The 24,740-nt window shown below is 42.5% G+C and overlaps 1 protein-coding gene across 1 annotated transcript in view; it reads left to right on the forward strand.

Moving 5' to 3' along the window:
• Window positions 1-423: 423 nt before the first annotated feature.
• EXOC6B (exocyst complex component 6B) overlaps window positions 424-24,740 on the forward strand; it is a 409,205-nt gene continuing 384,888 nt past the window's right edge. Inside the window, exon 1 of the mRNA XM_080931804.1 lies at window positions 424-602. Coding sequence (XP_080787930.1) covers window positions 493-602 — 110 coding nt within the window. The 5' untranslated portion in view covers window positions 424-492. The remainder of the gene's footprint in view (window positions 603-24,740) is intronic.

Genomic DNA, 24,740 nt, shown 5'->3' on the forward strand with positions numbered 1-24,740 from the left:
GCTGGAGAGAAGACTCAGCCGATAAGAACACTTGTGGTTCTTCCCTGCACCTACTAGTGACCTCACCACCATCTGTAACTGCAGTCTCAGGTGATCTGACACCCTCTTCTGATTTCCTTGGGCACCATGCACACATGTAGACATATGTTCAAGCGAAATACTTATACGCATTTTAAAAATGGGCGGAGTTGGTACCACTCCATGATTTGGTGTCCCTGTATACATGTGTCATAAAGTGCTCTGGATCTATACCAAGGTAGCGGCAATTAGCATAGATTCAATGGAGTGAATGACAGAGCCCAGCTCAGCTCGACTCAGAGAACTACGAATCCCAGTGGGCTGTGCACGACGCTCGCGGCCGGGCTGACGCCAGGGGGCGTGGCATCCGAGGGCGGGGTCGCGCTGCGGGGTGCTGGCCCAGCGGCCGCAGAGCCTGGGCTGAGGGTTCGTGGGGGTACTCGCTGTGTGAGGGCCGCGCGGCAGCGCCCTGCGATGGAGCGGGCGAAGATGGCGGAGGAGAGCCTGGAGACGGCGGCGGAGCACGAGCGGATCCTGAGGGAGATCGAGAGCACAGACACGGCCTGCATCGGGCCCACGCTCAGGTACTGGGGCGGGGCCGGGTCGGCTGGAGCTGGCGGAGCGCTGTGGCTGGCTGTGGGGAGAGTCGCGGGTGTCCCGCGTCCTGGGCGAGGCCCGGCTGGGGAGCTTCTCTGAGGAGAGGGTGAGGCGCGGCTCTACTGGGCCGCCGCAAGCTTGGGCTAGCAGCTCTTCAGTCTGGAGCAAGCGGCGGCTCTGCGCGCGGTGGAACTGCCCATCACAGGTCCTCCGAGAGCGTCCCTGTTTTCTCGGTCCTGGAGGAAGTGTCCTCCCACTTTATGTCGCCTGAAATCCCAGTTCTTGAGGACGACCGGGTCCAGGTGTAGCCTCGGGACCTTGCCACCACCTGGACATGCTCTTTGCTCCCTCCGCTGACACCTTCTCCAAGAGCTTCCACCTGCATTGCCTGTGGATGTCAGAACATACCCGGCCTTCCTCGGCTCAGTTACCTTGCACTTGTTACACAGAGCGCGAGGCATTGTGTGAATTAGTGTGCAAATACATCTATGGGAGCCACTGAGCAGTCCTGCCGCTGGGGTACAGTTGCTGTTCCCCTGTATCAGATGAGGCACCGGGAAGAGGAGTGACTTCCAGCTCAGACACTGCACTGGACACCCTGCCTTTCCGTCTTTTTTTTTTTTTTTTTGTGTTGTGGATGGAACAGGAACAGTGTCTTGCAGTGTGTCAGGCAAGCCCTCTCCAGCTGAACTGTGCACAGCCCACATATTCTTCGCTACTTTTGTTCTGCCTTAGTTGGGGGATTACCATCTGCTGTACTTCCTGTTGAAAATTATTCACCATGCCCAATTTTGACCCCCCCCCGCCCCCTGCAGTTTCCTGGTGTCCTAGAACTAGTTCCTCCCGGTCCTTTCCTGTGGTACTTTCTGGTCTCCGTTCAGTACATGAGTTGAGTTGAAATCATCTTTACCCCTCCTTGTACAATATTGGATCAGTGCGCCTCCCTCCACAGTGCATCACTAATCAGTGGGGAGGGTTGTCCCAGTCAAGAGTGAACGAAGGCTGGGAACTTTTACTTAAGCTTCACTTGCACAGCTTCCTTCTCCAGGCTCCCATTATTTGTGCCAAGCAAGTTTTCTCAGTGTCATTCCAGGGAAGAACTGTCCTTAGCAGTTTGTCTGTGTCTTTCCCCCACCACGCCCCCTCTCTCTTTCCTTTAAGGATTGAATCCAGGCCCTTGTAATGCCACACAGTGCTTTACCCCTGAGTTGAACCCCATTCCCTGTGTTCCCTGTCCCCGCCAAGGTGATTTTTAGCTCTTGGTTTTTTATTAGCCAGTTCTTATACAGAATTGCTTCCATCTCTTTGTAGCATTATCATGACTGTGTCTTGTTTTTGCTCCTCTCTCCTTTACCATTTTTTTTTTTTGTGTAAAAGGACAGTGATTTACATGTCCTAGTCCTTTCTAAAAGCCCAATGTCACTCAATAGTATTCTCCTAAATATGTTATTTGTGGCTATACTATTTGGCTTTCAGTACCTGGAGTGATGTTAGAGCGACTGAAAATGCTATGTTAAGAAATTTGTCTGCCGAATTGAGGGTTTGGAATCACCAGAGTTTCAGGAAGGATTCCTTATCAGGACACAATCCATGTTGTCTTGAGTTGCTTGTGGCTTCTGGTTGCTGTTGTTTTATGTTATGAATAGTTTTAATTTAGTATTATAAATTTTGATTCCCATGATTCAGTATGTTAGCCCTCAGTGAAATGGTAGTACATTTTATCTTTCGTTTTTAGGAGGGGAGATGTAGTGTCCCATATTCCAGGCTGTCTTCATGTTTGCTGTCTAGCTGACGATACCCTTGAACTTCTGATCCTCATCATTCCCACACTTGCTAAGTGCTGGGATTACAGTTTAGCATCACCCAGCTTGGTTTTATCACAGTCATGCTAGCGATTGAACAAGCTCAATGCTGCCTGTTAGGTGAGCAGCTGACAACTGAGCTGTATGTCCAGCACCAGAAATATTATGTATCTGCATAAACTGAATTTTGCTGTTTAATTTTATTTTTTTAAAGATTTATTTATTCGTTTAATGTATATGATGAATATACTGTAGCTGTCTCCAGACACACCAGAAGAGGACATCGGATACCATCACATATGGTTGTGAACCACCATGTGGTTGCTGGGAATTGAACTCAGGACCTCTGGAAGAGCTGTTCGGTGCTCTTAATCTCTGAGCCATCTCTCCAGCCTCCTGTTTACTTTTCTTGGCTTAGTGATACATTATAACTTAATCATGTTGGTGTCTTGGCTTTAGTAATGTATACATTATAATTTAAACATGTTACCTATTTTTCCCAAATTTTCTCATTATTATAACTGAACACTTTTTCTTCTGGTTCTGTGAGAATATGTGAATTAAGAAGTCTTACTTTATGGGTCCATTCATTGTTAATAACAATAAAAAAAGATCCAAGAATTACCACATGATCTTATTAGTTTTAGTTGCTTTCCCTGGCTATATTATTAGAAGATTTAGATTGTTTTTTTTAACATTTATGTATGTATGTATGTATGCATGTGTGTATGTATGTATGTATGCATGTGTGTATGTATGTATGTATGCATGTGTGTATGTATGTATGTATGCATGTGTGTATGTATGTATGTATGCATGTGTGTATGTATGTATGTATGCATGTGTTTATGTATGTGTTTGTGTACACACATGCTGATGGCGTAGCACACTCTGGAGGTCAGAAGAAACTTGCAGGGTATGTTCTTTTCTTCTACTATGTGAGTTCAGAGGATCTCAGGTCACTAGGCTCTGCAACAAGTGCCTTACCTGCTGAACCAGAGACCTGCTGTTTCTGGCCCAAGGATTTGGGTTATTTATTTATTTATTTATTTATTTAGACAGAGTTTTTCTATTATGTAGTTCTCTCTGTTTGTCCTAGAGCTTAGCAAATAGATCAGGCTGGCTTTGAACTCACAGAGATTTGTCTGCCTCTACCTTTCCAGCTGTGATTAAAGGCATGCACCAACCATGTATGGCTGAGAACTTCTTTTGATGCTGTGGCATAGAGACACAACCACACATAAACCCTTGGCTAAAGAGAGTCCTCTAATCATGGAGGTCATCCTTACTGTAGCGTGGGAAGGTCACATCTTGAGCAGTGAAGAAGGAAGGGAACACCTGCGTAGCTAGCCATATCATCCCAGTCAACCCTGGTGATCAGTGGGGTTACTGATGTCATAGGTAGATTACCCTCACATCCCAAGTACTAACATTCTGATTCCTAATCAGTTATGAATGTGAACAATAACCCATGTTTTCATTTTTTTAGCTCCCATGTCTGTATTTCTACTCTTTAAAAAGTTATTTTATGTGTGTTAGTGTTTTGCCTGCATGTATGTCTGTATGAGGGTGGCGGATAGATCCCCTGGAACAGGTATTACAGACAGTTGTGAGCTGTCCCATAGATACTGGGTATTCAACCTGGGTCTTCTAGAAGAGTACTCTCAACTGTCCAGCAATCTCTTCATCTCTTATACATCACATTTAACAAATAGTAGTCCTTTCCTTATCTTGATTGATGAGTCAGAACAATTAGCATTCACTCTAATTGTATCTAAAGTTTTGTTTTTAAAATTTTACTTGAATAATGACATCATTGTCATTTGAAAAGTAGTTTTACAACTGGGTGTGAAGAAGGTTCACGTTTGTAATTAGCACTTGAATGGTGGGACAGGAAGATGGGGAGCTCTGGGTCCTTCTTGTCTACACAGCAAGTTCAAGACCTGCCTGGGGCATTTGAAATCCTGTCTTTAAAGAGTAGCTATGTTGAGATATAATTCATAGAGCATGATTTACATATTGTCTAAGATGTGTAACTGAATGACATGCTGTACTTTCTCAGAGCTGTGCAACAATCACCATAGTCTACTTTAGAATGGTTAGCTCTTTTCACTCCTCCATGCCTTTTCCTCTCACTTTTGTTGTTCAAGGGTGTAACCTAGATGACTTTGAATTGCAGAAACTTTTGCCTCCATTTCCTAAGTGCTGGGATTATAGGTGTGCACCACCACACCCATAATGCTCTTCCACATGGCTGTGTATCTGTACTTCATTTCTTTTTATTGCTGAATACTACTCCATTTTATGAATATACTTTTTACACATAAAATTTTATTTGTTCATGAACTTGGTGCATATTTTGATCATTTTCATTTTATAGTTGTTATGAACAATATCCTATGTTTTGGTTTTTGTGTGGACATATGTTTTCATCTCTGGAGGTCAGAGCAAGCAGTTGGGGGTCATTGTGTAGCTTCCCCAAGGCAGCTGTGCGTGTTCCAAATGTCCAGTGGTGTGAGGGCGATTTGGCTGTCTGCTTGACTGATAGCCCTTTTGCTGAAGGCAACCAGAGCAAGGGAGGGTCTAGCAGCTGCCAATTAGGAAATTGTGCCATTTTCCAAGATTTTCACTTCTTTATACAAAAATAGATACCAGAAGGATGTTTTATTTTTATCTTTGAGACAAGGTCTTTGGTAGCCTAGGCTGGCCTTAAAAATTGCCATTTAATTGAGGCTGCCCTTGAATTTCTGACATATTCCTGCCTCTAACTCCCTTGAGTAGGAACCAAAAGAATCTGTCATTAATACTAATAATGAGTTCTAGCAGGTTGGTAGTGTTTAACAGTTTGTAGCATCTGGCCAGATAAAGGAGGTCCTGTTGTCAATTTTAATATAAAAGAAATATATGAAAGCCTTTTAGTAGATTCCAATAAAGTCTGTCCTTGGTAGTCATTGAAGAAAAATATGTCACTCATTGTAGGTTACTTATGTTTATAATGGTAACCTCTTTAATAATAATAACATTTTATATTCTAGTTATGATTGAAATTATTGTAATGGGTGTATGCTATGTGTGGTGGTGCCTGCATGCCATGGAGCCTTGTGCAGTCAGGGTTATTGTGTGTGTGATGCGTGTGGTGGTTCTTCCATGCTGCAGAGCTTGGGTGGAGGTCAGGGGCAGCTTTATGCACTTAGTTCTTCCAATTCCAGATATTGATCTCAGGCCATCAGGCTTTCGGCAAGTGCTCTTACACCCTCAAGGTCATCTTGCCCATCTTCTTTAACAAATACCTTTCAAGTTACACTTTATTTAGTTTTGGGGGTGTGCCACAATGTGCGTGGGCGTACGAAGATCAGAGGACAACTTGTGTGAGTCAGCTCTCTTTTTACCAAGGGGATCCCAAGGATTGAACTTTGGTTGGTGGCAGGTGTCTTTGAAACCCATTAAGCTATCTCACTGGGCCTGAGAGTTTTATTTTTTATTTAATTTTTAAATTTTATGTGTATTTTTATGTCTGTGTACCATGTGTTTGTTTGGTGCCTGTGGAGGCCAGCAGAGGATGTTGGATCCCTGGAGCTGGAGTTTCCAGCCCCTCTGATTTTCTTGTCAGGTCTCATGGTTCAGGCTGGCTACGTGAACTCAGTGTGTAGCTCAGGATAACCTTGAACTGCTGATCAGACTGTCTTCATCTCCCAAAAGGCTAGAATTAAAGCTGTGTGTTACCTAACATGCTCCGAGCTTAAGACCAGAAAATTGTTTTTCCCACAAGTCCCTGACCAAGAAGGCTCTGTGTAATGTTACCATATTTCTGTATTGTAGATTGAGCAATGTGTTCTGAGTAAGTTTTTATGGTTGGCTTTGGTAAAAACATACAGTAGAACCAGCTCTTAGTTACTGTTCTGTTGTCGGGAAGAGACACCATTACCAAGACAACTCTTATAAAAAAAGCATTTAATTGGGGGCTTGCCTACAGTGTAGAGGGTTAGTCCATTATCATCAAGGCAGGGTGTGTGACAGTGTGCAGAAGAAGTAACAGAGTTTTACATTCTGCTCAGTGGGTAGCAGGCCGGGGGGGGGGGGGACGGGAGGGAGGAGGAAAGGGGGGGGCACAGACAGACACACAGAGACAGAGACAGACACAGAGAGAGACAGAGAAGACAGAGACAGACACACACACAGAGCCAGAGAGAGCCATAGCTAGAGACAGACAGAGAGACAAAGAGAGCCAGAGACAGACAGACACACACGCACAGACAGAGAGACAGATACAGAGAGAGACAGAAACAGAGACAGAGAGACAAAGAGAGAGAGAAGATAGGGACAGACAGACAGACAGACACACACACACACACACACACACACACACACACACACAGAGACAGACAGACAGAGACTGGCAGAAAAAAGACACTGGGTCTTTTGAAACCTCAAAGCTCACCCCCATTGTTTCACCTGCTCCAGTAAGAACACACCTTCTCCAACAAGGTCACACCTCCTAATCTAAACACTTTATCAACTGGGGACTAAGCATGCATGTCCATGAGCCCATGGTTGGGGAACATTCTCATTCAAACCACTTACAACCAGTGTACGGTTTGTGAAAGTAACAGATTACTTCTTTAGTGCAGTATGTGTCCCGTCTCCGTGGTTTCTAGTCTGGATGTACTCTGTGTGTTCGCATGTATGTTAGTTTTAAATAGATAGCCAAGCTTATTGCTAAGAAGTGAATATCACTAAGTTTAGGCTATGTATTTTTCTGTCCCACCTCTACTGTAAAGTACTGTGAAGTACAGGAATACCTGAGTGTGGCTACAGCCACTGAAGGGCAAAGCCAGCTCTTCTGTTTTTGGGGTTTTCTGTCCCACCTGCTCAGGTGAGGGGTGGGCCAATTCTTCTCAGTCCTTAAATGTCAATATGGCCCCAGGTGACAGCCCATATCAGGGACAGGGTAACATGGCCCATAGACATTGACAGAGGTCACGAATCTGGGGATCTGGACGTAGCTCTTGGAGGCAGCATGGCCTGACAATCACTATGGCCTCAGGTGACAGCAAAGGCTCCTTAGATCAGGCTGATCCTCACTCCTCTGTGTTCAGTGCTGCCTCTTCCTAGTGTACAGACCCTTCTGCCTCTCTTTCTCCCCTATCCCTGCATCACATGCCTGCTCACGGTGCTGCCACCTGTGTGTCAGCAGTGACACCTGAAAGGTAGGATGGTTAAATGTTTGTGCAACCCAAAGATTCCAAAGGAAATAAATCCCTGGCCAAAGTTAAATACAGCTTGGAAAAACTGTAATTCAGCATAGTCTCATGGTTGAACAACCATGACAGACAACCAGAGAGGTTAGCAATTAGGCCAGTGATGAGAAGTAAACAGTGGATATGTTGTCAGGGGTGGGTCTCCAACTCTGCAGGTACTGCTCAACTTCTGGGACTAGGATGCAGCCCTGGGAGGCACAGTGGCTCACACAGTAGTCACTTTTCTCACAGGAGGAAGGTGTGGGCCGCTGGTACTTGTGTCTGTTATAGGCTCTGTTGTTGGACAGTGTGGCTCACCATTTCCCAAGGAGCAAGAACAGCAATGCCTTCACATGGATCCGCCTCTATTCCAGGGCTTGGCTTCTCTTCCTTTCCCATCTCTTCCCCATCGTCTGCTGCTTCTTTCTCTCCCATTGCTGCACTGTTTGTCTGCTTTCATTCTCTTGGCCCAGCAAGGGTCAGGTCCCTCATTTGTTCCATGTGTCCAGGTGCTTACCACCACCCTATCCACCACACTTTTTATTGAAGATGAATGGATTGTTTTTCTGAAAGTTGGAGTTGATGGGAAAAGGGTTTAATGCAAGTAGTGTAAGTGTGTGTGTGTGTGTGTGTTAAGGAAAGGGTGGTTGTACACTCCTAAGGGTGGGGAAATACTTCTCAAGACAATGGCTCAGGTCAGCTTTCCATCCAGAAAAGACCACTTTTATTCAGCAGGGAATTGCCAAGTGTTTCTTGGAGTCTAGGGAAAGAGTATACTTTAAGTAAGGGTTTTATTTTGCTTGAACGTTTTAAAGTATAAGTGTCTATGTGAGACAGTGGCTCCTTTTCAGTAGTTACATGAATACTTGATGTCACTAATCAGGGAGATGAAATAGAAACTGCAGTGAGATAAATCATTACCTCATACCTGCTCAGATGGTCAATGCCATTATGAAAAAGACAAAAGCACAGCTTGGTGATGCACACCTTAGGCCCGGTATTCGAGAGTTGGAAGCAGAAGAGCCAGGAATTCAAGAGCAGCCTTGGCTACTTAGAGAGTTCTCGATCAGCCTACATCTTGTAAGACCACTTTCTTTCTTTCTTTCTTTCTTTCTTTCTTTCTTTCTTTCTTTCTTTCTTTCTTTTTAAAGAAAAAAGACAGTGTAAGTGTTGGCAAAGATCTAAAGAAAATCTCTATAGACTGCTGGTGGACTTGTGCATTGGTGCAGCCAGTATGGAGAGCAGTGTGGAGATTCCTCAAGAAGTTCTAAGTAGAGCCAGTATGATTCAGCAACAGACATGGTGTTCACAGGCATGCATGTATGCACACAGTAGAAAGCCACTCACACTTAACAAAGGGAATCTCGTCATTTTTGACAACATGATTTAATTTGGAAGACACTTTATTAAATGAAATAAGCCTAGAACATAAGGACAAATGCGGCGTGTTCTAACTCATAATGCGGTGTGAAGAAGTTGAACTCAGAGATAGGCTAGAATGGTGGTTGTCAGCTGCTGCCTGTGCGGGGAAGGAGGAGATACTGGTTGCAGGGCACACAGCTGCAGTCAGGCTGAGTATGTTCTAGAGCTGTATTATGTAACATGGTTACTATAAGCAGTAATTGAGCTCTTTAGGATGGGCCAGTGTTTGCTGTACTACCTCAGGCTTTTCTACAAACTGCCTCTAACAAAGCCTGGCTATGATAGAATGGAATGGAAAGCCCCCTGCAGTAGAATTGTTTACTTTCATACCAAGAAGATCTGCATGACGGGTCCATCCTGTCCTTGAGGGGTTTGCACTGTGAGACTCAGTCTTCATGAGGAGATCTAAAACAGAAGAACAGGTCAGCCTGTTCTGTGGTGAATCCACACATGCTAAATGCATTCATGACAGGATTCAGCATGCTTTCCCTATTGAGGATCAGAGATCACTGTGAAAGTATTGTAGCTTAGAATTAGAAAGCTAAATAAACACAAAGGCTTTTTAAGTAATAAGAAAAATCTATACTTGAAAATTGCAATAAGAAGTGATAAGTATGTGAGGTGAGGTCTGATTACCTTGACTTAGTCATTTCATAATGTCTATCTGCATCAAGACATGTTTATCAAAAATTTATCAGTCAGTTATACTTTAATAAAGCTGAGGAAAATTGAAAAAATAAAAATATGCATTATCATTAGGAAAAAAGAGACATGGCTTCGAATTCTGGCAGATTACCAGGGAGGGAAAAGTCAGCCTCTAGTGTTTTACTAGATGTTGGTTGTCATCTGCATTATCAAATCATGGCCTAGATCTGCTCTTGTTATAGGCTTGTGAAAGTAAACCAGGGGCTTATTATTAAAGTTAACTCTGAATAAAAATGTTTCATGGGTCATCTTCATTTTTTAAAAAATTTTACCATCACTATATAAGCTTGGTAAGGAATTTTATTTTTGTTACTTGGCAGTAAACTGAGTCCTGGAAGCTCAGTTTCCCTGCTGCTCAAATTACTTTTAGCTTATAAATATTTATTGATAGGAGGAGAGAAATTTGTCAGGATATTTGAGGCAGAGTCCTAGAAGATTTTTGTTTGTTACAGGTTCCTAGAAAGATTCTGAGATTTCGTGACTGTTTAAGGACATGATGGAAGTGGTGTCTGTCACAATAACTCTTACAGGGGTCAGTGAAGAGCTGGCTGAAGGTGTAGCTCACTTGACAAGAGTTTTTGCCTGACATGCATAGTGCCTGGATTTCAATTTCCAGCATCACAGAAAACCGTGCCTGGTGATGTTTTCCTGTGAGTCCAGCACTCTGAGACTGAGGCGAGAGAGTCAGAACTCTAAGGTCATCCTTTGCTACTTTTGAGACCCTGTCTCAAAATAAACAAGTAAAAGGTATCAGTAAAAGTCTGGGGGGGGGGTGTGTGTGTGTGTTAAAATCCTTATTGTTGTTAGAATCCTGAGTAGAATAGATTCAGTGTCTCAAAGAAGTATACCACCTCCTTGTGGCTCTGGGAAGACCTGTGTTAGACTTTGTCTCTTGTAGTGTTCTTGTTCTGAGCAACATAAAGATAGTCAGACCTATTAAATGAAAAATTAAAAGTCCCTCAGAAACAATGAAGAGTGTCTATAGGAAATTCTCATGCTAATTTGATTTTCTTATATACCAAAATCATTCATCAAAATAATAGCATTTATTTGATGTACAGCCAGAGGGACTTGACCCAGGGCTCTAGCATCCCAGACAAGTGTTCCGTCACTGAGCTACAGTCCCAGGTTCAATGTTAAGTTTGGCAGCTTTGAGCAGTTGTGCAGGTTGTATAGTGCACAGCTGTACGGTCTTTAAGGTCATGGTATTTATAGTTTATATGTGTAGATTCATATACCAACTAGGACAGTTATACAGGAAGCACAGTCGAGGAGCTTCAAGAGGGTTAAGGACAAGAGGGTAAGTGTAGACCCTGTTTTTAAGTTCAAGTATTTAAGTATGTTGTAAGCCAATCATGACAGCAGACAGAGGTAGAGGCCATTCTGGGCTACATGGAATCTTGTTCAAAAAAGAAACACAATCAAACAAATGGGCAGAAATAAGTAAAATAAAACCAAAACCAATCACAACATTTCTTGGACTGTAAAGGGGGGCTAAGGAACTATCTCAGTGGTGGGTCAGCTGCCTGGGACACAGGTCACACTAAAATGCATGTTTGGTCATTTTTTCTTCAGTTTTAGGGGAGAACCTCACCTTGTACATACTAAATGAGCACTTAGCTTCATCTCCAGACCAGAGAACTTTATTTTATAGATTGATATTGTTTTTATTTTATATGTATGGGTGTTCTGCCTTCATGTATGTTCTAAGTGAAGTGTCCAAAGGCCAGAAGAGGACATTGGAACCCCGGGAACTGGAGTAATGGTTTTAGCCCCTATGTTGGTGCTGGGATCCAAACCTGGGTCTCCTGAAGAGCACCATGTACTCCTAACTCTGAGCCATCTCTCCAGCCTCCAGGAGAGAATTTTTAATTGAGTTTTCTGTGTTCAGTGCGCTTAGTTTGTTCACAGGTTAGTAACTCCAAAGCTTAGGAATGAGAAGCGTGTACTTGCTATCTTGAGATGACCGTGCTTGGATCCAGTTAATAGTTCCATTGTATGTTGAATAATACTCACTTTTTTGTTAGAGATTTGCATATTACTCTCTGAAATCATTGTGCAGTCAGCTGGGATTTCAAGTTTGTTTGTTATTGTTCAGAGTTTTCTGCAAGTTGCCCTGAGTAGCACCAGGCTTTAGATGAATAACTTGTACTATTTGGAGATGTTTCTACAACTGTGTTGAGAATTTTATTTGTTCTTTTTGAGTCACACTAAGGTGGGGCTGCTATTTTACTTATATTTTAAGTATATATCTCATAACTGGTATCAGCAAACAGGACAGTATCTAGACTTGGTTTTCACTTATTTTCCACTAACAGTACCAAGAGGTGTTTAATGGACCCTTGTCTCTCTGTGATGCAGTGTTTCCAGCTGTGTGCTGATCCAGCTGTGTGCTGATCTAGGCCTTTTGTGAGCCACTCGCCATTTTACCAGCAGAAGTCACTAATCTATCTGTCTGTCTGTCTATCTATCTATCTATCTATCTATCTATCTATCTATCTATCTATCATCTGTCTGTCTGTCTGTCTATCTATCTATCTATCTATCTATCTATCTGTCTGTCTGTCTGTCTTTCATCTATCCACCCACCCGTCTGCCCTCCTGTCTGTGTATCTATTGCACACCATTTGTAGAGCTGAATGTGTTTACATATTTCTAGGGGTCAAAACATGTTAGTTTTGTGTACCTGCTAGGCAAGTACTCTACCAACTGAACTGCATGTCCAGCTAGTATAAAAGTATTTTTAAAAATCCCTTTGAGGGCTGAGAGTGGAGCTATGAGCTTTCTTTCTCCTTCCCATTTCTCCTTCCAGTTCTTCTTATGTCCCACTGTTTTCTTCATTTCAAATTCAAGACCTCTTAAAAATGTTGTTATGCATATGTATACATTTATAGTAATGTAACCTGCTCAGCTCATTTACTGCCTGTGTGTAGATAATTTTTGGATTGACATTTTGTTATTAGATAAGCCAGTAAGAGGGTTCATTGTAAGGAAGATTATTTCTCTGTTTTCAGCGTTTCTTAGTTGTCCATAGGTCTTTGTTTAGGGATCGGGTCTCATGAAGGTTCCTCTTCTGTGTTATAGCTATTGGTGGTGTATTTGTTCTGTTGTTTTCTTACATTTTTTTTTAAAGGAAAAGATTGTTTTTATTAATGTTAAAATACAGTTTTTTAATATTCATTCTGATGTTAAAATATATTTAATACAACTGGGAGTGAAGTTCATGTCTATAATTTCAACATAATCTTAATGCTTAAATAAGCCAGAGCCTTACTGATACAGAGGTGGATGCTTGCAGGCCATTGGAGTGAGTACGGGGACTCCAATGTAGGAGTTAGGGGAAGGACTGAAGGAGCTGAGGGGGTTTGCAACCCCATAGGAAGAACAACAATATCAACCAACCAGATCACTTCCTCCCCCCAGCTCCCAGAGACTAATCCACCAACCAAAAACACACATGGAGGGACCCAAGGCTCCAGCATCAATGGGAGGTGAAGCCCTTGGTCTAGTGAAGGCTTGCTGACCCGGCAGAGGGGAATGCTAGGATGGTGGGGTGGGAGTGGGTGGTGGAGCACCCTCGTGGAGGCAGGGGGGAGGAGGGGAAACAGGGAAGTTGGATGACATTTGAAATGTAAATAAACAAAATAACCAAAAAAAAAAAAAAAAAAAAAAAAAGACTATATCTCAAGGGCTAGGGAGATGTCTTAATTGGCAAAGGGCACTTTGAGGACAGAGTTTAGATCTTTAGCACCCACAAAAAAGCCAGCTGTAATCCCAGCTCTTGGGAGGTTGAGACTGTAAGATCACTGCAGCTTACTGGCTGTCTAGCCTAGTTAAATCAGTGAGCTCCAGTTTCAGTGAGATTCTGCCCTAAAAGATAGGTTGTAGAGCAGTTGAGGAAGACAGCTCATGTTGACCTCTGATCTCTATGCGTACCTTCACACACATACAATGCTTTTCAAACAACATGAACTTTGGCTAAATGATTACAAGTAACTATGCCTGGGAATAAATTAGTCATTGTTACTGACCAAAAATTAAGTTGGAGAGCAGAGGGTTTATTTGGTGTACATTTCCATACTGCTGTTTATCATTAAATAAAGTCAGGGAGAAAAATAGGGCGGGAACCTGGAGGTAGGAGCTAACACAGATGTCATGGAAGGATGCTGCCTACTGGACTGCTTCCCTGGCTTGCTCAGCCTTTCTTATAGGCCCCAGGACCACCATCCTAGGGATGGAACCACCCATAATAAACTGGGTCCTCCTCATCTATTACTAATTAAGAATATGCCTTTTATAGACCTCATAGATTTTGTGGAGGCATTTTTTCAACTGAAAATTTCTTCTTTCAGGTAGCTGTAGTTTGTGTGTCAAGTTGACCTAAGACTATGTATACGTATACATATATGTATATATATATATATATATATATATATATTTGTCAGCATTTATTTATTTATTTATTATATATAAGTACATTATAGCTGTCTCCAGACACACCAGAAGAAGGCATCTGATCCCATTACAGATGGTTGTGAGCCACCATGTGGTTGCTGGGATTTGAACTCAGGACCTCTGAAAGAGCAGACAGTGCTCTTAACCACTGAGGCGTCTCTCGAGCCCTGTTGTCAGCTTTTGTTATCCAGTTGCAGAAACTTTTGTGTTAAGCCAGATTTCATTTACTCCTGTTCTTTTGGTTAGATAGATGATAAGTGTATGGTAGAAGAGTCTAAATATTAGTTTCTTTACTCCTGTGTTTTCAATAATTTCCATATGTAACGTTTAATAACAGGAAAGCAATAAGGTAAATCTTAATGCATTTTGTACATCATAAGGAAAAGGATGCTTAATTCCAAGTAATGTTATTTCTATACTGGCTTTTTAAAACATTAAATGAAGTATTTGCTTATTATGTATATGTGTTTGAGTATATGAGGCTTGCTTACAGTGTCAGAGGGTTAATCCATGACCATGACTCTGGTGTCTCCAATGTTTTGGGGTCTTTAGTGCAATCTCGGCTTCACATTCTCAGTTTTATGTGATGGGTCTCTGGGCCTGCATGCAGGGATTCCTTTGTGACATGCCGTCTGGACTTTACTCCTGTGTTCTTCTGGACTCTAAAGCCAGAAACAGTGGCCTGTGTTGCCGAGTATTGCTGTATATTTGGGATGGAATATGGCCTCCTCTTTGACTTATGTTTTCATAACCTTTGCTGTCTTGATGCTTTCCTTGTGAATAGCTTGACTTTGTCTGGAGTAGATTCCCTAGGGGTTTGCTTTTTACAAGTTGAATGTTTAGCCAGGTGGGGTCTTGCCTGAGAGTACCACTTTTTCATTACATTTCTCCTAATCTCCTTCAGGTTCAGACATTTCATTCCCCAGTGTTCTTTTTTTTCTCCTCAAATTGTGCATTTTGTATTTCTTCTTGCCTTGTACTTTTTCATTGTAGATCTACATTTAGAGTGATCGCTTATAACCACATGACACAGTCAATACTAGTCTCTCTTGAAATTTCTGTCTATGTTATTGGTCAAAACTTTTCAATTTATCCTCAGGCAGATTCTTAGGAGCAGGTCCCAAAGGAGCCACATTCTTTGCCAAAACATCACAAGAATTGTCTCAAGCCCAGCTGCCTAATATTATTTCCCTCTGAAACCTCTTGAGCTGGCTCTCCATAGTCCACATTGCTCTCAGCACTACTGTCTTCCACGCTCTTACGGTGTTCTTACAGCCCCACTTAAACATCCTCCGCCCCCCCAATGCAAAGCTGCCAAGTCATGGCCAGGCCTGTCACAGCAGCACATGGCTCCCAGTACCAGCATTACACTTTTCTATTGTAAAGACACACCACGGTGAAGGCAACTTGTTTATAGTTCAGAGTGTGAGCCCATGACCGTTATGACATGGGGCAAGCATCAGGCATGTCTGTGGAGGACAACTGAGGGTTAACATTCGCAAGTTGGTGACAGAGAGAGAGGGGGAGAGAGATGTGTTTCCAAAATCTTAGTTCACTTTGGGTTTTGCCTTTTAATTGCTTCTGCAATGTGTGACCCGGGGCCATTTTCTGGAAACCCAGATATGGACCTGGCCAAAGAGTCCATCAGCCTGGCCAGTATTTAATTAAAGCTTGTTTTAAAATTAGCTTTAACTTGTGGTAGTGGTCTTATTTTCAACCGGTGGGATTAACAAGATGTGTCACTGGAGGTGAACTTTAAGGTTTCAGAAACCCAGAACAAGAGTTCTAATCACAGGCAAGCATACATCCTGACATATTTCTTGCTCATATATGTCCTGCCCACATGTGATCAAGCACATCCAGTGTAGTTGGTTCAAACAAACTTGTTTAGGGAGTGAAAACATGTGGCTTGTTATCTTCTTTGAACAGTTGCCAGCATCTCAGGAAGTATCTGTCCTTGGCATGGTGCTTATATGTTAGAAGCAGTTTTGTTTCATGAATCTTTCAGGCACAGTAATTAAAACTTAAAATGTAGCTTTGTTTCTCACAGCCTCCTCCAACAAGGCCACATTTCCTAATCTTACCCCAAATGGTTTCACTAACTAGGGACTAAGCATTCAAATATATGAGCCCATGGGGGCCCTTTCTCCTTCAAACCACCACATTAATCAAAATACAGTCTTGGGACTCAAATTGCTCAGTTTCATATAATTAAGAAACAACAAAATAGGTTCCAGAGACTCTTAGAGAAAAGAAGTGTATGTAAAGTGATATTTGACGCCTTGGGTTTCTACAAACTAGTGCATTCCATTGTTTCTGTTGAGGCCACTTCTTTTAACATAATGGAGCCATTTTGTACTCAGTCTCCATTTTGCTCATAAGGTGAAATTAAGTTCAGGTTCTCAGACTCCACTTCCCAGAAGAATTATCTATAGGTGACACTGAAAGTCACTGTTTTGTACTGTTACCTCAACGTACTGGAACTCCTCCGCTCACTACCTGCACACCTCTTCTCACCTCGGACCGGTTAGCTCAAAGGATAGCTGATCCTACCGTCTAGTGAGCCGGAATGCTGCACGGCTCCCCTGTTTGCCTTTTAAACGTTTGAACTTGGTTTTTCCATAGAAAACCTGTCCTGAGGACAGACTAGTACCACATTTAGGCACTTGACTTCTTTTTGTGGTCCTGAACATTCAGTATTAGGATGTGGGTTCAATAAATCATTCTTGCTTAACTGAGATTCGTTTTCATATGGTTTCTGTGGTGATTCCTGAACCCTAATAATTTTAGCAAGTGAAAAGTAAAATATTTATTATGTACATTTTTATTTTGTTTTGATTTGCTTATGTTTTATGTGTTTGTTTGAGACAAGCTGGCCTTGAATTCCATGTGTCTATGAGGTTAACTCTGAACTTTTGATCCTCCTGTTTCGAACTCGAATGTTGGGAACCATATGATCTAATGCTGTGCTGGTTTATTTGCTGCTGGGGGTTTTATGTATGGTACAGCCCTATGTCAATTTCAGCTTCTGCTTTGGTTTGTTTAAAGATAGGGTCTCATTGTAGTCCATAAAGGGTTAGAATTCACTATGTTGCCAAGCTGTTCTCAAACTCAAGGCGATGCTCCTGGCCAGCCTATGGAGCACTGAGATTACAGTTTAGAGCCACTACACCCAGGTCTGTTTTTAGTTGTAGACTGGATCAGAGAATACAGGTAAAGTGTTTATTTATGAAAGCATGAAGTTTTTGTTCATCATGAAGTGTTTTTCTTTACAATGGCTTGCATCATAGTAGAGCTGGGTGTGGCTTGTAATCCCAGCACTTGAGAAGTGCAGGCAGGAGAATAGAAGTTAAAGGCAATCCTGACTACAGAGTGGGGTTCAAGGCCAGCCTGGGTTACCTGAGATCCGTAATTTGTTTTTTTACCTAGTCCTTTGCCTTCAGCCCATTTCCAACTTGTACCTTTTTTTAAAATATAAAGTCCAAATTCTAGATAATTTCTTTTCATAGACTCTTACCTTTTCTTAAAAAGAGGATTTTATTTTATTATTGCCGTGTATGCATGGCATGCATGAGCACCTGCTGTGTGTGCTTTGGGAGGTCAGAAGATTTGTTTTATGGTGTTGGTTTTCTCCTTCCATCTTTATGCAAGTTACAGGGATCAAACTGAGGTTGTGAGGCTTTTGTGGCAAACATTTTTATCTGTCAAGCCCTCTTGCTAGCTTTCTCCTCTATTTTCATGATTTTTTTTCTCACACTGAACCAAGAAAACAGAGCTCTTCCTCTTTTGTGAAGAACTGGAGGAAAGACCTTTCATTTTAGGGGATGGGTTTGGGGATGTTTGCAGATGGAGTGTGGAAGGATGTTTGACGAACATACGATTTCTCTGCCTCTTCAGTAACTGTCCTTGTTGAGAAACCAGGTGCATGGCAGGGCTGCTTTGTTACTATTGGCAAGGATATGCCAGAGAAAATGACGGGGCTGTTTCAGTTGCTCACTGGTCTCAGACACTGGGATCCAGTTCGGAGTTTTCCAGGACAAGCTCTCTTTTCAATTGTGTTTCTAGAGTGTCCTTCACTGAGAGGTTCCCTCAGGAGCTTAGTGCCCTCTGGGTTTCCTCTCCCTAGAAGCACTTCATAGATTTATTGTCTGTTTGTTTGTTCTTAAGTTTTTCTGAGGTTTGTATTTAACTTAATATGTAGGCTAGGCTGGCCTGGGGCTCAGGATCCTTTTCTCCAGCCTCTTCAGTTCTGCAGTTAGGATCAAGATGTGTTTTTCAGCATTAACGTTGACTCACTGAGAAGTACTTTGTGGTGTACCTGTTACCTCTTGGTAAATTGTCTTCTTGTTCATAGGTGATCCCCTGAGGCTGAGAGAAATTGGTGAGGTTGCAGACTGAGTCAGTAGAATTGAGAGGAGATGCCCAGGAGAGCTTTCCCTCCATACTGTGATTCCCTCTTGAGGCAGGGCACCAGGGAGAGGGCATGTGTGCTGGCAGTGTGCTGAGACTTACTGGGTGGGAAGATGGGTTTTCCCCTCTTACTTCCAAAACTGCGGGTGGAAGAAGAAACCCAGCCACACCCTAATCTAGAGTTCTCTTCCTTCAGTCCGTCTCTAAACTCAGTGTTTTGTGTAAATGTCATCTCAGTGTTTCTTAATTGTGTCTGTAACTCAGAATCATTCTCAATGGTAGAAAATTTGTCTTTCTGCCAGGTTGAGAAGCATTGATGTTGCCATACTAGGCTAATGAGTTCTCTAGAAAAGTTCATGAATTTTATACTCACTGCTCTTGTGCTTGCTGGCCCCTGTTCTTGCTGCAAATTTCATCTCCTTTCTCCTTTCATCTTTACTGAATAGTCCTGGTACTTGAGGTTCCTGGTGGCATAGCAGTTCTTTTCTAAATGTTTACTGGTTTATTTCCCACTAGAAGTTGTGTTAATCAGATATGGTGGTTCCATCCCGATGTCCTAACATTCCAGCTCGTTATATTTCTGTTATTGCAACTTGCTGGTTCTGTGTATTCCTTTGTTTCTTTTCAGAGGCTATACATTCCTTGTTTTTAGTGCCTACTACGTACAGTGAGTGAGTCATAGTAGCCACCCAGTGTCTGTCTGATCACTTATCAAGTGAGACCTCAGATTTACTTATCTGCTTTTGGTTAGGCCAGGGGGATGTCCTTCCGGCTGAGGTAGTGACTGGGAGAGATACTTGGCAGAGCAAAATTAATACTGATTCTGATAACCAAGTGACTTTGGACAAATTACGGAACCCATTACATCAGTTTCTTTGGTTGTAGGTTAGAATAGTGTAACTATTTTGTGAGTGTAGTTGCAGCAATAAGGACACATTACATGACTTATGTTTCACAACTCACCATGCCAGAGAGTGTCTGCCGCATGCTTTTACAGAGCAGGTAACATTCAGCAGCAGTGGGTAGAGGTGAGACAAGAGGAAGAACGGGAGAATGGCAGTGACCAGTTTACTTACCATGCTGCCGCCAGGCCATTTGTGATGTTATACTAGGTGGCATATGATTTAATCTTCAGAATAAGTATGAAGTAAGATTCAGTTAGAACAGCCAGAGCTGGGCTGGAGAAACAACTCAGCGGTTAAGATCGACTGCTCTCCAGAGGTCCTAAGCTCAATTCCCAGCAACCACATGGTGGCTCACGACCATCTGTAATGGAATCTGATGCTCTCTTCTGATGTAAGGAATATAGGCAGGCAGAACACTGTACACAATAAATAAACAAAGAACAGCCAGAGCCGACCCATGTCTGTGACTCTGGTGTTGTCATATTTTAGGACATTGGTTAGGTTCTTCAGCTAAGAAATTGCAGAACTTGGATTTGCATCAAAATTTTTCTCTTTGCTGTTGTTAAATGATCAAATGACTTCTTGTCATACAAGAACTGCTAGTTTATACCTAGTAAGAATGTTCAGTGCTCTCAGATACAGTGAGAAGGTTCTCTTAAAGAATGCTGGATTATGTCCAGTTTTAGAGAAAGACTCCCACCTCCATGGCCATGTAGAATCTGGGTCCATGAGCCCTCTCTGTGCCAGGCCTTTGCGTTAACTCTGATTCTGGAGGCTGGACTGAAGTGCTGAGGCATGCATTTGGGGATAGTATCTGCATTCTAAATTTTAGGGAAGTTAGGATTATAGGCCAAAAATTACAGGTTTGTGCTGAATTATGCCTCACGTTCTTTTTTGTCTGTATTCACTGTCTTTGATGTTTATTGTGGTGAAACTGGATTTGGTGGTTTGCATTTAGATTTACAGTATACTCAAAGGATTCAGACAATGACTTCATGAGAGATTGTGTATCCACTAGGTATTGAAGAGAAGGGATCCTTTGGGCATTGGCTCCTTCCCACTTGTGTTTATTCTCATGGTATTACTATGCTAATTGGCACTTATGTAGTTCTTGATTTTAAATTTATTTTTAATAGACTTATTTCTAATTCAGAACATTTGACTTATATTGTTTTCATTTTTAGCATGTACATATAATCAGTTGGGTGTGGTGGCATGTGCCTGTAATCCTAGCATTTGGGAAGCTGAAACAGGAGGATTGAAATTTTAATCTAGCCTAGAATATGTATAAAGTTTCAGACCTATATGTGGTGTTCTATATGTGGCGAGGATGTATATCATAAACAAAACAACAACCCAACCAACCAAACTTCACCTAGAGAGGTTGTGATGATATCACAGTTCGTATTCTTAGCCTTTGATCTAATAGTATTTCTATACTCTTGGTTTTAATGAACAGTTTTATTTATTTAAAACTTTTTATTGATTCTTTTTGAGTTTCACATCATACACTACTGTTCCAGTCATCTCCCTGTTCCTTCATATCCGCCCTCTGCCCCTGTAACCTCCCGCCTTCCCAAGAACCCCCCAAATTAAAACAGAACAAAGACTAGAAAATGTGGCATTGTGGAAGCTGCAGTGTGTCACAGCATGCCCCACAATATGCACTTTTGTCTACACATCCCCACCTGCAAATGTTCATTGCAATAAACCACTGCTCTGTTCTGTCTCAAGGCCTCTAGCCTTGGCTACACCATCAGCACTGGTCCCTCACCAGGACTCGCTGCCCTGAGTCATCAAGGTCTGGAAGCTTTGAGTCATCAGGATCACCCTTCACAGCAGGACATAGATGAGGGAGACTTTTGAGGTAGGCCATCCCAAAACCCTGAATCTGGTTCTGGGTGATATCAGAGCTGGTCAGCCTGCCAGCTTTCCTGTACCCACACTACCAGAGTGAGCTGTCCAGCACTACCCCAGCTAGCTCATCAATGCCACAGCCCACAGTGGGAAGGGCTGGTTTACCCATACCACCAGAGCCAGCTCCACTGTGCTGCCCAGTTGAGGCACGGGGCCCACTCTCCCAAGTGTGCAGCTGGTGAGGGTTGAGCTGGCTCTCCTGCTCACACCCTTGGGGCTGGCTCACCCGTGCCTTTGCCATTAGGGCCAGCTCTGCTAGGTGCAGACAGGGCACTTTTTATGGAGGGGTAGTTTCATTTTAAAGTGGACTACTTTTACTTTGTACCTAAACATTACTTAAGAACGAGAATGTGGTGGTACATGACTAAAATTTTGTACTCAGAAGGCAGAGGCAAGAGAATTACGGCTAGTCACAGGTTTGTAGCATATAGTTTCTACTACCCAGCTTTAAGCTCCAGGTGCTGCCCTGGTTCCCTTGGATCTGTGGATGAAACACACACACACACACACACACACACACACACACACACACACACACACGTACACACACACAGAGCTCATTTTTAACCTATCTTATGACTCAGCAGCTGGGCTCTTCTAGGCCTCCCGCAGCTAAGCATGCCTTTTCCTTTACTCCTTGCTTCAACACTCTAACTCTGCCCTCAGCTTAGTTGCCTGGTTACCTTCTCCTTGATCAGCACCCTAATTTTTCCCTCAGCTTAGTTGCGTTTCTAATCTCCCACTTGCTACCCCGGGCCTAATCGGGGAAGCAGCCAATGGCCACTCCACCCGAGATCTCACGCGGCTGATGGGTCTCTGAAGTGTGGCGAGTACCTCTTTCTTCCTCCTGCATCTTCTAGCCTGCCTGCAAGAACCTGGAAGCCCCACCTTTTTCACTGACCATTAGCATCTTTATCGATCAATTAAGAACCAACTGGGGAACTGGACTTTCAGTGTTCACAGCAGATTTCTGATCAAAACATCAGAACAACTCCCTACACCTCACCTTTTTAGTCTAATTAAAAAAAGTCTTTTCTCAAAAAATTGAGCAGAACCATAACAGTCATGAAAATTGTAATGTATGGTATACAATTAGCATCCCGTCCATCATATTAGTCAATTAGATAAAGTACTCTACTTATCAATTCTCACTTAAAGAGTAGAATTCTATCCCTGGATTATGTTTAGATTTTAGACTGTAATACTACCTGAAAACCATGCCTTCCCCTCTGTAACCTCTCAGTAAATGCTAAACAACTTGAGTTTGATTCTGAAACTATAACTAGTCTTCAACCCTGTCAGAAATATGGGAATGAATTAGTTATTGCCTGAGTATATAGGAAGCACCAAATATAGCTTTCCAAATTAAAAAAATTGTAGAGACAGCTGACTACTCGGACAGCCCCTAATTTCTTATAACATTGGAGCATTTGTCTTTAGCCTTCTGGCCCAGAACATCTGACAGACCTTTTATGAAGGAGGAAGTATGAAAGATTAGCTTATTCTGTCTTGGTAGTACTTAGTAGTCGACTGTCCCACCTCTGTCCTTTTTGGACAGTATATTGTCTGTAGACAATACAGGCAATTTCTGCCTAGTGGCTACCTTGCCACAATAAGCAACCTCACTTGGAGGTAAAGATGTTCGATACTTCTTTGAAGGAGGATGGGGAAGATGTCAGGAGCAGACATGTCTCATGGTCAAAAGATCCTTAATGATAAAATAACATTGAATGTCACATTCTGTGGGTTTCTGATGTTTGAAGACTGTTTAAGTAAATGATCTCTGAACTGTTAACCCTTAGCTACTCGTAGCCATTTCTATTTGAGTGAACTGAAAACATGTGGAAGGCAAGAATCTACTAGTAATTTAGGAATTCTCAGGTGGTACACACACACACCACACAGTGAGGATAACCTTGAACTCTTCATCTTCTTGTAGGCTCTTGTGCACCCCCCCACATGCATACACTTACTTTGTGTTGATCTTGTTATTTAAATGAGTGTATAGTACCACACATGTAGTGTTCTGCTTTTTAAAGGAAGTAATTTGGTTATTGTGTTATATGTTTTATCTTTACTATTTAAAAATAATTTTGTCTCTATTGTTGAAAATATTTTATATCAGTGGGGGTTTCTACCCTGCCTTTGATTACTTAGTTTCTAGATAAAAGACACACAACCTTTACATTTCTGACAAGCCTTTAAAGCACCAGAGCTGAGCAGGTATCAACCCTTTAAACTATTAGTGTCTACTTCTCTATTAATAACCCCGAGTTATAGCTTGTCATGTTCTGCCTGGGCTGCTCTTACTCCAGTTGACCAGCTCTTATGGCCATGTTTTTATGACTCACTTACCCCATGGCATCTTCCCTTTTCACCTTCTCTCCTTCTCCTCTTGTGGTCTCTTGCTTCAATACCCAAGTCCAGCTAGAGAAGGGACTGAAGGAGCTGACAGGGTCTTCAACTCCATGAGAAGAACAAAATTACCAACTAACCAAACCCACCACTGCTCCCAGGGACTAAACCACCAACCAGTGAGTTCTTATGGAGAGACCCATGGCTCCAGGTGCATATGCAGCAGAGGATAGCATTCTCTGGCATCAATGAGAGGAGAGGCCTTTGGTCCAGCGAAGGATGATTCACTACATTCCCAGTGCAGGGGAATGCCAGTGTGCTAAGTGAGGTAGGAGTGGGAGGTTGGGAGAGGGAGACCTTCATGGAGGCAATGGGGGGGGGTGTGGGATCGGTGGAAAGGGTATAACAAAACAAAAAAACAATCCCCACATCTCCTCCCCCCAGTCCAGGAACCAAAACCTGGCCTATGCCTCTTCTGTCCAACTATGGACTGTGCCATCTTTGTCTGTCAGGGCTAATGAGGATGGGGAGAGGGATTGGACACACCTACTCCAACAAGGCCACACCTCCAAATAGTGCCACTTTCCAGGCCAAGCATATTCAAACCATAACGTTCCATTTCCTAACACCCATAGGCTATTCAAGCACATAAGCCTATGGGGCTATATGTAGACATAGCATAACACATTAACATAGCATAATTTTAAAAGTACATTTAGTCTAACTTCCAAAGACCCCATAATCTATAGCAGTATCAGCAATGTTAAAAGTCCAAAGTTCAAAGTCTCTTCTTCGCCTGTTGAGACTGAACAGCTACTAGATCTTTGGATCAGCTGACCATTGTTGGGGAGTTGGACTACAGACTGTAAGTCATTGTAACAATTCCTTTACAATATAGAGACTACCCATAAGTTCTG

The sequence above is a fragment of the Micromys minutus genome (assembly GCF_963924665.1).
Source record: "Micromys minutus genome assembly, chromosome: 18".
NCBI classification, from domain to species: Eukaryota; Metazoa; Chordata; class Mammalia; order Rodentia; family Muridae; genus Micromys; species Micromys minutus.